The 17,800-nt window shown below is 42.6% G+C and overlaps 1 protein-coding gene across 1 annotated transcript in view; it reads left to right on the plus strand.

Annotated features, from left to right (window-relative positions):
- The window catches only part of LOC145392743 (uncharacterized), an 80,681-nt gene that overhangs the window by 34,766 nt on the left and 28,115 nt on the right, over positions 1-17,800 (plus strand). The window contains exon 5 of the mRNA XM_080267039.1: positions 11,557-11,687. Within this exon, the coding sequence (XP_080123165.1) occupies positions 11,557-11,687 (131 nt within the window). The remainder of the gene's footprint in view (positions 1-11,556; positions 11,688-17,800) is intronic.

The following is a 17,800-nucleotide window of genomic DNA, read 5'->3' on the forward strand; positions in this document are numbered from 1 at the left end:
AACTGGTCCACACACTGAATGAAGTAGAGGATTTATGGTTTAATTACTCTCCGTGCCAAATATAAATTTATAGAAATGCATATTTAGTGCAGCTTAATCCTGCATCATCCTTGAACATGCTTGGGGTTTCATTTACTCGGGACTTATCTTGGAAAGATCATATTACATCTCTTGTAAAATCTGCTTCCAAAAGATTGGGTGTGCTAAGCCGACTCCGCTCTTTCTTTACCCCTGCACAATTGTTGACTCTATACAGGGGTTTTATCCGCCCCTGTGTGGAGTACAACTCTCATGTGTGGGGAGGCTCCCCACACACAGCTCTTCTCAATAGGGTGGAGTCAAAGGCTTTTCGTCTCATTAACTCTCCTCCTCTTACTGACTCCCTTCAACCTCTGTCTCTTCGCCGCACTGTTGCGTCTTTATCTCTTTTCTATCGCTACTTTAATGGTCACTGCTCCTCTGAACTGTCTGCTTGCATTCCTCCACCTCTACGACGTGCGCGTAGCACCCGTCTGGCAGCAAACTCTCATCCCTTTTCTGTCCAACTCTCTAATGCAAGAGTTAACTGTTACTCCCAGTCTTTCATTTATGCAACAGGTCAGCTCTGGAACTGTCTCCCTCTATCTGTATTTCCTGCTGCCTATGATCTCCAGTCTTTCAAACGCAGTGTGTCCAGGCATCTCAAAATGATCGGATCTTGAATTTGGCTCTCTATTGTATTTTGTTTTTCTCTTGGAGGGAACTGTTACTGCGGGCTCATGGCCTTTGATTCCTTCTTCCGCGCATAAAAAAAAAAAAAAAAAAAAAAAAAAAAAAATACCTGCACAAAGCACCAGTCTGCTTACTGCTGCCAGTCATTAGACAAGCACACTTGCTGTTGTGTAGTCGTGTCATGAGAGACGGTAATTTGTACACCGTGATGCCTGAAGTGTAATCTGTTCATAAATGCATTGTTTTCACCTTGAAACAGAAGCTGGACATAGGCAGTAGACTTGAAAAAGGTGAACAATAAGACACTGGTGATAGAATTTAATGTAGAAGATTCCATGGTTTATTGTATAAAGTCCCAAGGACCCAAGCTCAAGGAATTTTTCATGAAGCAAGATAAATCCACTGAAAAAGGGCATACTCTTCACGAGCCAAATATGTGTGCTACTGGTACAGTTTTCAATCTGTCAAACCTGCTCTAACTACCCATGAACTTGTAGTATTTATTAGTACCTTGGCAAGTCCATTCTGTTTATTATTCGTTATATTATAAGAACATGGAAAAAGTAACTAAAGAAATAAATCTTCCACATTTATCAGTGAACTGATGATTTGGAAAGAAATGAAAATGAACAGTAGAATTATCACAAGTCTCGTGTTCACACATCAGCTGTGTTTACAGCCATGGCCCGCATATTTCTTCATGGCCATTGTCACTCCATCTTTCACTCACCACTCAGCTGTTTTGCAGACAGTAGAATAAGTATGTAGGAATTCCAAGCACAGTCATTTTGTCCCATAAAATAAACCTTCATATATATCAGTTACATGCTATCTTCTCTGCTGGTACAAATACATTGTACTCTATAAATTCAGGCCCCAAAGCACTTGCTCCAAAGTGAAGCACATATATACATTGTATAAATTCATGTTAGAATGCATTTGCACTGGCATAGATCGAATCTAGCTGATAGCAATAAAGGTTTGTTTTGTTAGATGAAATTACTGCTCTTGCAGTTAATACATACTTATTGTACTACCTGCAAAACAGCTGAGTGGCGAGTGAGGGGTAGAGTGGCTGCAGTCAGGTGAGGGAGAAATGGGTGGGCCACTGCCATGATGCAGCTGATGTGTTAGTACGGGAGTCGTGATAATTCTTCTGAACAATAGTTCATTCCAAAGCATCAGTTCACCAACAAATGCTTGATTTATTTCTTTAGTTTATTTTCCATGTTTTTATGAATAAGATGACTAATTATGGTATACAGGTAGCTTTCACTTTACATGAGGGATACATTCCTGAAGGGATCGTGTAAAGAAAATACTGTATCGCTTAAAGTAAACATATTTTCCCCATAAGTATACATGTAAAGTTGCGGGGTTGCGTTCCTCTGACTTAAGAAGTTAAGGGTGATGGGTGTCTGGGACATGAAACAAACTTTCCTTATAACGAAAAATATCTTTAGTTTACAGAACATACTGTTTATTAGGTACACTATACTTTTACTCTGCCTCTTGACTTTTCTCTGGACCCATCTCCTGCTCCACGTCTGACTCTGCATCTCGCTCTGAGTGTGGTCCCACGTGTGGCTCATCTCGCTCCAAGTCTGGCCCCGTGTCTGTTTCCACGTCATCTCGTTCCGAGTCTGGTCCCACGGCTGTTTCTGTATCCACATCTTGCTCCGAGTCTGGTCCCTCATCTTTTTCAGCACTTTTCCTTTGAAAGAATGATGTTATTGTCTTGTTTCTTTTTTAATTGTTTTTCTTTCAACATAACCTTGTAACAGGCCATGCTGCCCATCACTGCGTGGGAAACAGTTGTGCCTCTTTCAACATTTGGGTCATTCTCTTCAATTATGGCCAGTGCTTTTCTGACGAGCTCCAGACACTCAGACAAATTCTTTGTTGTCAAAGCTCATAACGGCTCATCTGCTGCTGAGGTTGAGGTTGATGGGGCTGCTGCTTCTGCCTTCTCCAGGTGTTCCATGCACTCCTCTATCTTCAAGAAGTCTTCATTGGAGAGTTTCACCCGGTAGGATTGCAGCAACTCGCTAATGTCTTCATCCCCAACATCATCAGATCCGAGCTGCTATGCAAGACGAAGACTTTGGTTGTTTTCATCAGCCAGATTGTCATCAGTACTAAAGCCTTTGAAGTCATGAATGAACTGAGGGCAGAGCTTCTTCCAGACTTCGTTCATGCACTTAATTGGCAATTCATCCCAAGATTGTTTGATGAAACTGATGGCATCCTTCACTGTGAAAGTCTTCCAGTACTGGACAATGATGTCTTGCTGCTCCGTCAGTTGTACCAGGTCCGCCAACGTTGACTGCAGGTAATAAGACTTGAAAGTCTGGATGATGCCCTGATCACAAGGTTGGATCAGAGAGGTGGTGTTTGGAGGGAGAAACACAATTTTTATGTTCTCACTTATGTCTGCCATGGATGGTGGGTGGCTAGGTGCATTGTCTATGACAAGCATAATCTTAAATGGCAGATTTTCTTGCTGGCAGTAAACCTCCAGTTCTCGGTGGAGCTTATTCTTAAAGTATTGTCCAAACACAGTCCCTGTCATCCAGCCCTTCTTGGTGGCATACCGTAGCATGGGAGGAACGCCTTGTTGTAACCCTGACAAAGTTAAGTGAACATATGAGTTTTGTAGCATTATTTTGATAGGCATATAAAGAATAATTGGCCAACTTACGAATTTTGTAGCATCATTTGATTTAGGCACATGAAAACTAGGCCAGCATATGAATTTTGTTGCATCATGTGATTTAGGCACAAAAACTAGGCCAGCATATGAATTTTTTTTGCACTATTTGATTTAGGCACATAAAAACCAGGCCAGCCTATGAAATTTGTTGCATCATTTGATTTAGGCACATAAAAACTAGGCCAGCATGTGAATTTTGTTGCATCAGTTGATTTAGCTCACAAGCTTAAAAATTTTGCAGCATCATTCGAGCTAGGCACAAAAAACACCAGGCCAGTGTAAAAATTGTATAGCGTCATTTGATTTAGGCATATAAAAAATAGGCCAGTGTAAGAATTTGTAGCATCATTTCATTTAGGAACATAAAAAACTAGGTCAGCATGCAAATTTTGTAGCATTATTTTCAAGCAGTGTTTGAAATAGGCACAAAAAACTTTTGAATTTTTAGCTTCTAGCATCATTTTAATTAGGCACTCAAGTAATTTGGCAGGAATAAGAATTTTCCATCATCGTTTGAATCAAGCAAACAAAACATTAGAATTTTTAGCTTCTAGCATCATTTGAATTAGGTACAGTACACAAATTATAAATTATGAAACTCTTCTTACCTTGAGTGCCCTGGGATTATCGGGGTGGTAGACAATCACTGCCTTCAGCTTACAGTCACCTTCAGTGTTGGCCCCCAGTAGTAGTGTCAGGTGGTCCTTGGATGCCTTGAATCCAGGTGCTGTAGCCTCTTCCTTGGAGATACAGGTGTGGTTTGGCAGCTTCTTCCAATATAGCCTAGTTTCATCAGTGTTAAAGACCTGTTTGGAAGAATATCCGCTTTCCTTAGTTATGGGTTTCAGCACAGCAGGGTATTCCTCGGCAGCTTGATGATCGGCAGATGCTGCCTCTCCCACCATCTTCAGATTGTGGAAGCTGTAACATTTGCGAAAGTTAGCAAACCAACCAGAACTTGCATTGAAAGGCTTTTTTTCTTCATTCGTATGTAGATCATTATAAATCAACCTTGCCTTAGCTTGTACTAAGCTGAAGCTGACGGGCACTTGCATCTTGTTCTGGTTATCAGTCCACGTAGCTGGCATCTTCTCCATTCACTGCATTTCAACAGGCCGAGAATATGATGATTTACAGCCCTTGAGTGGGGTTCCTGCCTTAGTGCTGGCACAAATCTTGTCAGTGTTACCCCGAATGGTTCTGGTGGTGCTCTCATTAAGCTTCATAGCGTCCACGATGACTGAGGTCTTCTGGCCCTTATCAGTTCTGTCCAAGACTTCCAGCTTTTGCTGTAGGGTCAAGGTCTTCCTGGACTTCTTAGGTGCTCTACCACTAGCAGTAGAAGTTGAAGGATGCATGGAAGCTATGGTAAAATACTCAGGTAGTGTGACGTAGTGTCACGTGAGTGAGCGGGAGCGGTGAGGTAGTGGCGGCAGAGAGTGGGAAAGGATGTTGGCTCAACCGAGACGTCGGCAAAAGTGGACAAAAACAAGGACTCATGCACTAAACCAGCTGCTTGTGCAAATTTGAGTGCGTGCTTTGAATCGGCATACATCACGTTATTTTAAATAAGGCACATAAAGTAAAAAAATGACTGTATTTTTGACCTCGCATTATTCCAAATTTGCTAAATTTGAACACGTGTAAAGTGAGAACTACCTGTATTTAACAAAATGGACTTGTCTGCATTTTGCACTACTGCAGGACACTGCAATCATGATGACTTGTGTTACATCTGTGGGGTGTGTTTAACCCCTAACCGCCGGCTGACATGTATAGCAGTCACGATTTTGGGTGTGGAGCAACGCTGGTTGACGTGTATAGCCGCAAGCATCTTCCTGCCATCCATTGAACTTTCTTATCCTTACTCATCAACGGGACCACCTGGAGATGTGGGGATACTTTCATTTGAAAGAGGAAGAGTTGATGAGTCTTATGTATCTTTAATTTTTTCTCTAGCTGTTATAGTTTGGCAGATATTAGGGTCTGAAGTAAGGGTATTTTTTTCTGTCATGGATATCCCACATAAGGAGGAACGTGCGACATCGGAAAACCCCCGGTGTGTAGGGGTTAAGGGGAGATAATGTTTCAAATGGAATCTGTTAGTGTGGCACTGAATATGAGTGGTCAGTATTCTGTATACTGCAGTGATATAGCATAGTATGCAAGAGTATATAGTATATCTGATATCTGGGAAAAATCGGTAACTGGGAAGGTAAATTCCCCAAGCTTCCTAGTTAACTGGAATTGTACTGTTTTTTAAATAAGTGCCTCACAGCCCTACTTGACCACTTAGCACTTTTCCAAATGAGGACTGTTTCTGAACCTTGCTTTGCTATGGAGCAAGTGCTTGAAACTCCACAGAAATGCCCTGCCACATCTTCCGTGTACACATGATGTAACACCAAAAGGGACAGTTGTTAGGGGGCAAAACACACCTTCAAAAATATTCAAGTGACATGAAACTGGCCCATTTGAGACCCCGTTCCAACCATCCTGCCAATTTCATCAAAATCCTTTTTCCAATTTGGCTGTGCTTCACCCAGACATACACACACCCAAGTTCATAGTACAGTCACGACCTGGTATACAACAGTTTGGTGTGTTGTCAGTCAATAGAACGATTTTTAAAAGGTTATACACAGATTCAGGTTAGCGTGCACAGAATTTGCTTGTATGATAATTGTGGCTGCGTACGACAGTCCTGTGCATACGCAGTGGCACCCACGCAAGCGGACAGTCAGACTTTTTAGGCCGCCAAATGTTTACATCCGCTGTAATCATCTCCCCTTCATATTTTATTTATGTGACCTGGAGAAAAACAGTCAGTATACACAGTAGATGATAGATTTAAACTGGAGAAGAGAATCTATCTATTTATCTATCTATAGCCCGACGCCCTAATCCCGCAAAAGGTGGCCGCAGACAAAACGCCTCCGAGTCGCTCTGTCACCCACCATTTGATTACCCTCCCCCCATCTCACCCCCCCTCCCTCATATACCTCTCAACTCCATCCCTCCACCTCATCCTCGGTCTACCCTTCCCACTCCCTCCCCCTCTCCTACATACACCCTCTTAGTCAGTCTTTCATTCTCCATTCTCTCCACATGTCCAAACCACCACGGTGTATTTCTCCTAGTCTTCTCAACCACGTCCACATCCACCCCACAACATTCCTTCACTTCTTCAATTGTCAACCTGTCCCTCCATGTCACTCCACATGCTCCTCTCAATTAACTCTTTTCCACTGCTCTCACTCTTAACTTGTTCCCCTCTTGCAAGGTCCACACCTCGCTTCCATACGTCAGGGTAGGGATCACAATACTATCATGCAGTGATTTCTTAACTTCCATACTCACCTCCCTGTTTCTCATCACTGCTTTCAGTGAAACCAACAACCTTCGATCCCTGCTGTACCCTTTCACGCACTTCATCCCCCAAAGTTCCATCCTTACTCATCACTACCCAAATACTTGAATGCATTCACACTCTCCATATCCTTACCATCCAACCTCACTGTACATTCTGGGACTTCATTCCTCTCAAACACCATAACTTTACTTCTGTTTACATTAACTTTCAGGTTCCTCCTCCTACATACTGTCCCAAATTCATTCACCAAATCTTGCAACTCCCATTCATCTTCACTCAACAATACTGTATCATCAGCAAACAGCAACACCGGAATCTTCCAAATCTCACCCTCATTCATTAGAGCCACCCCCACATCCACTGCCGTACCCTGCACCTCCTTTACAACCCCATCCATGTATATAATGTATATATTAAACAGCCATGGAGACATCACACAACCCTGTTTCAGTCCCACATTCAGATCAAAGAACTCACTCAGCTCACCATCCACTCGCACGGCAGCCTTAGCTCCTTTGTACATACTCTTCACATCACTCAACAATTTCCCCTCCACTCCATATATTCTTAATACCTTCCACATACCTTGCATATCTATTCTGTCATAAGCTTTCTCCAAGTCCATGAAGGCAGCATACACTTTCTTTCCCTTCTCTAGATACTTCTCCACTAAACATCTTAGAACAAATATCTGATCTACACACCCTTTTCCCTTCGTAAATCCCCCTTGTTCTTCTCCAACTAGCTACTCTGTCATATGCCTAACCCTGTCAATGAGTATTCTACCATATATTTTACCAGTCGCACTAAGAAGGCAAATACCCCTTTGGTTACCACATACTTTTCTCTCCCCTTTTCCTTTATATAAAGGAACAATTATACCTGATTTCCAGTCCTCTGGAACCCTTCCCTCTTCCCAAGCCAATCTACACAACTTCCATATCCACTCCACAACAATCTCACTCCCATACCTCAGCATTTCACCACACACTTCATCAATTCCTGGGGCCTTGCCCAACTTGATCTTCTTCATTGCTTCCACTACTTCCGTCCTACTGATCTCTTCCTCCCTCCTTTCATATCTTCTTCTCCCAGCCATTCCCCATCCACTTATACTCATACTGCTGTCACTCTCTACATTCAACAAATCCTCAAAGTGCTCCTTCCATCTCCTCAATTTCTCTCTCTTCTCCACCAACAATCCATTATTCCTATCTTTCACCCCCCCTACTATTTCCCCTTTCATCACTTTACCTAAATCATGTGTAGCTGACAATACAGCATCTCTACTTATATGAACATGGCAAGGATTGATGTGGTAAGAACAAGTGGCTTGACAATCAGTAATCTGGTTAAGATGATGAACAAACAGAGGGAAAACTGTAAATGTTACAGGTGTATACCAGAGTCCATGATTGTACTGTGACATGGTTTACATTGGTGAAACATTTCGAGGTTTGGAAAAGAGAATCAAGGAACATAGATATGAATTGAAAAACTTCAGTTTGAATAATGCTGTGGTAAAACACAGATTTGACATGGGTCAGGGAATGATATGGAGTGATGCCAAATTCTTGAGGCATGTAAATGATACTGTTAAGCAGAGATGCTGTAAATCAGCCTATATATCTGCCTGTGAAAATATGAATCAGATTAAAGGGTTTCTTTACTCTAGCCAAACCTTTGGGAAGCCAGGCTGTATGTTTAGGTTGTTTATCATGTATTGCTGTTGTCACTCACCACACTGTATGGTGTATTTAACCCCTTAACCGGGGGGTTGTTGGGAGTGTGCCATGCGTGTCCCGCTGGGATATTCACGCTCCGGCTGACTTTTTAAAAATATTTGCCAAAAATCAGTTATTAGTTCTAGAATATTATAATTATATAAGCATATGGCACATACCTTCAGCTTTCTTCTGGGATGTTTGCTGAGCCTTCATTGTCTACCGTAGGACTTGTGGAGACTTCTGAGGTTGGGTAACGAAATCTCCACTTTACACTTCCTGATACCCCATGATATGGTTACCACTGCCTGATATTATAACTATAAACACTATTCTATGAATTTCAAATAGTTTGGAATCCATATTCCAAAAAAAAAAAAACTGTGAAAGCAATGTAAATTATGAGTGCGTACGAGCTTTCCTCCTGTGCTTGTTCCCTGATGGTATTCTGAGGCAGAGCTGTCATTTATTATTTATAAACGCACTGACACTTTATAGTCCTAGTACTTTATTACACTTATTTATATATACAATATTTATCTATAAGTTTCTTTCAGTACTAGTAGTTTATTTTCACTCCAGGCATTCATTTTCTCGTTCTGTAAACTAGCATAGAGAGCGAAGCAGTCACTTTCACTTTCATTACTCCCAGTATATATACGTGCTGGAGCGAAACTTTCACTTTCACTTTCATTACTCGTAGTATTTATACTTGTATTCTTATATTACTACTTACTGTATTTACATCTCTATTTACATTCTCTATTTTATTTACATTATTTACATTTCTGTTTTATTTACACTATGTTATGCACTGTCACTTGCAGTAACTTGTAAAACTATTTTCCACTGTTCAGTTATACAGTATTTACATTCATTGTTTTCACTTGCTGTTTACACATTATTTACACACTAACTACATTTCCACTTGCACTGTGTTAGAGTCACCAGAAAGATCGTAGTCACTGTCCATCATTATCATTGATAAATTAGCCAGTTCATGTTCCACAGCAGAGTCACTTAGCTCTTTACCCCATCCCACATGAGGTTTAGTAGGGGTAGAGGTCACAAGGCCCTTTACATGGGGCTAAAAAGCAGCGGAATTGGACAGGCGCGAATCCGACGTGGTTTCACCTTGAAAGACGACAGTAAACTGAATGCTGTGCCCTAGGGGCAGTGAAGGGTTGACAATGTCAGCATGGTGACAGCTGCTAACTTATACGCTATGAAATGATTGGCAGGAAGTCTAGACAATACATAATAAATTAGGTAGTTCCAGGTGAATGTAAATATCACTTAGGCTTCTCCCTTCCATTCTTATATATATTTTTATTATGAGAACAGGTCATACAGCATATTTTAAGGGGAAATAAACAGGGAAAATTTGTGAACGAGTGCACGTGAGGTGTTGCCAGGTGATAATTAGCCCATTCCAGATGTATTGCAGTATCAATTACCTTTTCTTTTTCTTTTATATATTGTTTGGTATAAGAATAGGGCATAGGGCACATTTCAATGGATGAAATGAGTGGAAAAATCCGTCCAGGATTTGTGTAGCGCAGCGCAGCGCAGCTGGTCAGGCGGAAGGAGAGGGTAATGGAGGGGAGGTAAGGAGGGGAGTCAGGGACAGGAGAAAAAAGGCTAAATTGTCAACAGTGGATGGGAGCACAGATGACATCAGCAGAACTAAGTATAGCTGGACACTGGTAGTACTGATAGATGATACAAGCCACCACTTGAAAGCCTGGGCGAATTCAAAATAACACAGAATCACAAAAGTGACGCCCCGCGATATGATCCCTTGCTCCTAAGCGTCACAAAAGAGACACCTCGCGGTTAACCCTTTAACCACGGGCATTGTTTTGCCCCGACTGGCCTCTCCCGCGGTGGTTCCAGCCAAAATGTAAACAAACTTTAAACCTTTATAACTCTGCACAGAATAAATCTAGAGCAAAAAATAAGGTACCATTAGAAAGTACTAACCTTCGGCTTTGCAATGAAGTAGGTTTCATGATTTCGTTGACTATCACTGGATGGGCAGTGCCATTAGAAGTGAGCGATCTAAAATCACTATTTTTCGCTCACACACCATTACCAGATGCCAACCTCATTCTGATAATAATACTATAAACATATATGAACACTGCATATACGATAAACACCCACTCTGTATTCACTGTGGCAGGTAAAAGGCACTGTAATTGCCCGCACTTCACTGCCACATCAGCGGTGTTGTAATCACTATTTTTCGCTCACTCACCATTACCAAATGGCAACCTCATTCTGATAATAATACTATAAACATATATGAACACTGCACATACGATAAACACCCACTCTGTGTTCACTGAGGCAGGTAAAAGGCACTGTAATTGCCTGCACTTCACTGCCACATCAGCGGTGTTGTAATCACTATTTTTCGCTCACACACCATTACCAAATGCCAACCTTATTCTGATAATACTACTATAAACATATATGAACACTGCACATACGATAAACACCCACTCTGTGTTCACTGAGCAGGTAAAAGGCACTGTAATTGCCCGCACTTCACTGCCACATCAGCGGTGTTGTCACTCACACAGCTGGACAGATACTGATGCGTGTTTGGTCAGGGGTGAGGTGGGGGGCCCGGGGGGTGGGAGGAGGGAGGTGGGGGTCGGCTGGAGTGAAAGAACTTAATAGCTACTCTCCCTTGAAACAATTGGCGCACGGAAAAAACACGCGGTATTCAAAATATTCACAAACATTCGAGAATGACACCCGCGGTTTGGTCCAGTTTTTGCAATGTCATTCTGAGATGACACCTGCGGTTTGGTCCAGTTTTTGCAATGTCATTCTGAGATGACACCCGCGGTTAAAGGGTTAAGGGGTTAAGGCACTGGCTGTATCCCATGTCTGTTATTCATGAAGAAGCCAGCTTTGGCAAAATGTCATCTGGGCCCCAGTTCTTCACTTGGTGTTTCTCTATACAAATTGTCACAGCGAGCACTGACATTCACAGTCTTCAGTAATGGTAATTGTGTCCACAGGAGAACGGGAGATGGTGGGATACAAAGTGCAACAGCATCTAGGATGGTATCTCAGAACATCATAGCTCCTCCAGAAACCTCTTCTGCCCCAGCACCAACTAGCTGTAATAGAGAGGAAGGCTTGTCAAAAGGTAAGTGAAGGTTTTGTTGCGTTGTTATATGCACCACTAACACCAGTCATAGTTACCTTCACTTAGCTCATCATTTCCATTTTGGAGAGTTCTGGTTGCAGGAGGATTTTTACATCTTAGTGAATTGTTATGCCTTAGTGAACAAGGTTAAATTATGTCTTATGTAATTTTTTAGTTAGACGATCTGTAAAAGAGGATGCAGGTTAATTGGAATACACAGAAATGAGAATGTTGTGATGGATATGTTGAGTTCATTCATTTCATTTGTAAAAGCTCCAACATGCTTGCATGCATCAGCCTTGGTCAGTTAATGGCAGCTGTCCATGCTGCTCGATCTCTGCCAGCCTCCCAATTAAGTTCCTTATCCCCGAGGTAGTACTCTGCAACCTCATCTCATGTCTATTTTGGTCCTACCCCCAATGTTCACACTTTATTCTGCACCCAATTGTCATCCTCCATCTTCTCCACATACTCAGACCATCACATCTACCCCTCCTCATCACAACACCATTACTGTACACTTCAATCCCATCCTTCCTCTCAACTCTTCCATAGTAAAACCCCCCCCACCCCCCTCTCCCCCCCATCCTTGGATTTAAGGATGCATTGCATATCCATGTAATCACTGCCACTTCTGTATGTTTGAGTCTGTGAATATCCTCTTCCTTAACTGTCCAGGTCTCACTACCTTACTGCTTTACACTCATACATGCTGCATACAAAGATCCCTCAGCACGTTGGGAGAGTCCTCTTAGTGTCAGAAGAGGCAGCAGCTATCTGAACCTCTTCCAACCATTCCTTACCCTAGCTATAGGGCTAGCTTTAGCCCCACCTTTGGCACATAACATGTCTCCCAAGTAACAAAACTCTTTCACACACTCAAGAGACCCACCAGCAAGATCAGTCCTCTCATACCTGACAATCTGCACATGCTTTACCCAACTAACTGCACACAAGAAGTAAGCATTATGTCAAAGTCTGCCACTTATACTACTACATCTCTTATGCACCTGCTTATCATAAATGCTGCACAAGATGGAATTACACTAAACTCTCAATTATCCATTGTAATTAAGCCAAGCGTTATACTGGTGAAAGCAAAATGCCGGATACTGCACCGAATCCCCCTCCCCCCCATTGCCCCAACATTCAGCATCAAGCTGGGTATTGTTTTACTATACTTCTTGGCCCTCTATACTAAAATCTTTCCCACAATTTTAACCCTGAGTAAAAAATTAAAATCAAGCATAAAATACAATACAGTATTGATACAGTACATTCACGAGATCAATTTCTGCCTAGGGAAGAAAGGAGGGGGTTGGACAAAATGAGCTCCACCCGCCACTACCCCACCTCCCAACCCTACTGCATAACCCTACCCTAAATCATTTGTAACCGAACCCCCAAATCATTTGTAACTGACAGTTGCATCTCAGGCAGACTTCATACTTAACCCAACCCGTCCGGGTGACCTGTTTACGTGTCCTACCGGAGCCGTCCAGGGTGCACGTATAGATGATTTCGTGTTTCGTAGCACTGTTTGAATATTCCGTGGGTTATTTCCACCACTTGCAGCCACTGGCAACCCTCCTGCTGGCATCTGAGTCAAGCTCAGTCACCTGCATACCTCCGTAATGGATAGATCTATGCAAAAAGTTTTCCCTGTGTCCAGATCCTTGGCCGAGTGCCAGCTGCCCCCGACAATAACACTAATGAAGTCCAAAGGCCAGAAAAGGCCTTAGAGAAGGTGCGATAGGGAGAGAACTTGAGGTGACATTATCTGCTCCGACAGAGGACCGAGTGGCAAGAGTGAAAGATGAGTTTTGGGCGAGAGTGGAAGCATGTATGGACAAATTTGAGAGGAGCGAGAGAGTGCTTTTGATTGGAGACGTGAATGGCAAAGTTGGGAATGTACGAGTGGATGGAGTGGTTGGTCAGTGGGGTGTGCCAGCTGAAGTAGATGGGAATGGTAGTGCTTTGGTGGACATCTGTGCTGGTAAGGGGTTGGCAATAGCCAGCACCCACTTTCGGCATAAGGTGATCCACCGGTATACATGGAGAGTAATGAGAAGGATGGATGGTGAACTTGCTGAACGAAAGGCAATGTTAGACTGTGTGTGTGTGGATGAGAGAATGAGAAGACAAGTGTTGGATGCAAGGGTGTGGAGAGGGTGGGGGAATGGAGTCTCGGACCATCACTTAGTGATGGCCAAGGTAAAGCTGCAAAGAAAATGGTTGAGAAACGAAGGGGAAGGCAGGAGGAAACAGCTCCTGTGAGAAGAGTGGAGAATTTGCAGGATAGTGAGAGAATGGCAGAGTATAAGAGCATAGTGGAAGAAAGATTGGGAAGGTATGAGCTAGAGCAGATGGAAGGGGTGGAAGATGTATGTAAGATATTCACGGAAGAGATAGGTGCAGCGTGTGAGGTGGTTTGTGGACTGAGGAGGAGATGCAAGGGTGTGCAAGGGACAGCATGGTGGAATGATGAGGTGAAACGAGCTGTAGAATAAGTCATATAGTGAATGGTTAGCGAGTAGAGGTAGGGGAGAAGATGAGAGAGAGAAGAGAGAGGTATATGTGAGCAGGAGAAGGGAGGTGAAGAGATTGGTGAAGGAGAGTAAGAAGAAAGTGGATGAAGAGTTTGGGAGGAATCTGAGTGTGAAATGGAGGGAGAGTAAGAAATTGTTTTGGAAGGAGATAAAGAAAGTAGGGCAGTGTGAAAGGGGAAATAGTAGGGAAGTGAAAGATAGGAATAATAGATTATTGGTGGAGAAGAGAGAGAAATTGAGGGGATGTAATGAGCACTTTGAGGATTTGTTGAATGTAGAGAGTGACAGCAGTGCGAGTATTAGTGGTTAGGGAATGGCTGGGAGAAGAAGAGATGAGAGGAGGGAGGAAGAGATCAGTAAGGCAGAAGTAGTGGAAGCAATGAAGATCAAGTTGGGAAAGACCCCAGGAATTGATGGAGTGTGTGGTGAAATGCTGAGGTATGGGGGTGAGATTGTTGTGGAGTGGATATGGAAGTTGTGTAGATTGGCTTGGGAAGAGGGAAGGGTTCCAGAGGACTGGAAATCAGGTATAATTGTTCCTTTATACAAAGGAAAGGGGGAGAGAGAAGTATGTGGTAACCAAAGGGGTATTTGCCTTCTTAGTGTGACTGGTTAAATATATGGTAGAATACTCACTGATAGGTTTAGGCGTATGACAGAGTAGCTAGTTGGAGAAGAACAAGGGGGATTTAGGAAGGGAAAAGGGTGTGTAGATCAGTTATTTGTTTTAAGATGTTTAGTGGAGAAGTATCTAGTGAAGGGAAAGAAAGTGTATGCTGCCTTCATGGACTTGGAGAAAGCTTATGACAGAATAGATACGCAAGGTATGTGGAAGGTATTAAGAATATATGGAGTGGAGGGGAAATTGTTGAGTGATGTGAAGAGTATGTACAAAGGAGCTAGGACTACTGTGCGAATGGATGGTGAGCTGAGTGAGTTCTTTGATCTCAATGTGGGACTGAAACAGGGTTGTGTGATGTCTCCATGGCTGTTTAATATATACATGGATGGGGTTGTAAAGGAGGTGCATGGCAGGGCAGTGGATGTGCGGGTGGCTCTAATGAATGAGGGTGAGATTTGGAAGATTCCGGTGTTGCTGTTTGCTGATGATACAGTATTGTTGAGTGAAGATGAATGGGAGTTGCAAGATTTGGTGAATGAATTTGGGACAGTGTGTAGGCGGAGGAACCTAAAAGTTAATGTAAACAAAAGTAACGTTATGGTGTTTGAGAGGAGAATGAAGTCCTAGAATGTACAGTAAGGTTGGATGGTGAGGATATGGATAATGTGAGTGCATTTAAGTACTTGGGTAGTGTGATGAGTAAGGATGGAACTTTGGGGGGTGAAATGCATGAAAGGGTACAGCAGGGAAGGAAGGTTGTTGGTTCACTGAAAGCAGTGATGAGGAATAGGGAGGTGGGTATGGAAGTTAAGAAGTCACTGCATGATAGTATTGTGATCCCTACCCTGACGTATGGAAGCGAGGCGTGGACCCTGCAAGAGGGGACCAAGTCAAGAATGAGAGCAGTAGAAATGAGTTACTTGAGAGGAGCATGAGGAGTGACATGGAGGGACAGGTTGACGAGTGAAGAAGCGTTGTGGGGTGGATGTGGATGTGGTTGAGAAGATTAGGAGAAATACACTGAGGTAGTTTGGACATGTGGAGAGAATGGAGAATGAAAGACTGACTAAGAGGGTGTATGTAGGTGAGGTGGAGGGAGGGAGAGGGAGGGGTAGACTGAGGATGAGGTGGAGGGATGGAGTTGAGAGGTATATGAGGGAGGGGGGGGGTGAGTTGGGGGAAGGGTAGTCAAATAGTGGATGACAGAGCGACTTGGAGGCATTTTGTCTGCGTCCACCCTTTGCGGGATTAGGGTGTCAGTCTATAGATACAGTAGATAGATAGTGAGTGGAGAAAGTAACTTCCCCTCAGGAAAACGACCACCATAATGAGTGTCGATGTTAATGTGTCATGTGAGGAGGGTGGATCACATGAGTCCTCCACTGTGCGCCCATCATTTCCCCCTGTACGTTCATCTACTATTTCCGGTGATGGGAATTGTTCAGAGGGTATTGACGATCCTAGAGAGGGGGATATTGGCAAGGATAAGGAGATCGAAGAGGAGGTAGAGAGTGGAGAAAAGGGAGGAGGTGGAGGAGGGAGGGAGAAGGGAGGAGGAGGAGGAGGGAGGGAGAAAGGAGGACCAGACAAGTTGCATCTATCCTCACCACCCCTCTCTGTTTACAGGAATAATGGCAGCAGAAGTATATCGTGATGAAATCAGTGCCTTATTTTTTATTGAAAACTTTCGTGTTTGTATTTTTATGAGGAAGAAAATTTGTTATAGTGGAACATACAGTATTTTTGTTTGTGGACTCCTTTCATAGCTACTTTGTTCACAATACTTTTTTTAGGTTTTATGTAGTAGTAGGTGTAGTAGTAGTGGTATTATTTGTAGTAATAGTGGTGGTGGTAGTAGTAGTAGTAGCAGCAGCAGTGGTAGTTGTAGTAGTAGTAGTTATAATAATAGTATTATTTGTGGTCATTGTAATACAGTACCAGACTTCTAGTCGCACAGCGGTACTTATGTGTGTGTGTGAGAGAGAGAGTGTCTGTCTGTCTGTCTGTAAGGCATCTGGGTGTTATGTATAAGTTAGTGTTAGTTTTATACGTACTGGTGTGTTGTTTTTTTGTGTAATTAGAGAAAATGATTTCACTGCTGTGTGTATATTTATGTGAATCACGAAAGCAGAAAGTTTGTTTCATGATCAAGTCATTGCCTTATTTTATACTGAAAATATATGTTTATACATATTTCTTATGATGAAAAAGTATAACTCAGAGGAAAGTCATAGTGGTATTTCTGGTTATGGGCAGTATGTAAATGACTACCGGTACTTGGTTCACTTTTTTTTTTTTTTTTTTTTTTTTTTAGTGGTAGTAGTACTTGTAGTGGTAGTGTGTTGTAGGTGTGGTAGTAATAGTAGTAGATGTGATAGTTGTAATAGTAGTAGTTGTGGTAGTGGTAGTAGTACTTGTAGTAGTGGTAGTTGTAGTATTAGTAGTAGTTGTACTTGTATTTCTTGTAGTAATAGTATTATTTCTAGGATTTGCAATACCCAGACTTCTACTCGCTCACCAATGCCAGAATCGAGCAACAATCCTAGCCAAACATACATTTCCGTGTGTGTGTGCGCGCAAGCAAGAGAGAGCGAGAGGGAGCGAGCACGAGTGTCTGTCTGTCTGTAAGAAGGAATGAGACAGCAGCCTGAGTTCAAGGTCGTTGCTACTGTGACCGGCCTTCATTCACCCAGTGTGACCAATTATGGAAAAATATTAACAGAAATAGTGTTTGTAGTGGATTTTGGTGTCCTGGAAGTATCATCAAAGTAATATCAGTGTGTTGGGTTAGTGTAAGCCTTTGTTGTGTCACCGAACCTCTGCCACACATACTGACACCGGCAAAAAGACACTAAAAATTGCCCTCATTCCTCACTCACTCTCCCCGTCTGCACTTCACGGACTATCTGATGCAATCAACTTGAAGTCGAAGGATTGATGAG

Source organism: Coenobita brevimanus, chromosome 23 (genome assembly GCF_032717465.1).
Source record: "Coenobita brevimanus isolate Jiangsu-jjx chromosome 23, ASM3271746v2, whole genome shotgun sequence".
NCBI lineage: Eukaryota > Metazoa > Arthropoda > Malacostraca > Decapoda > Coenobitidae > Coenobita > Coenobita brevimanus.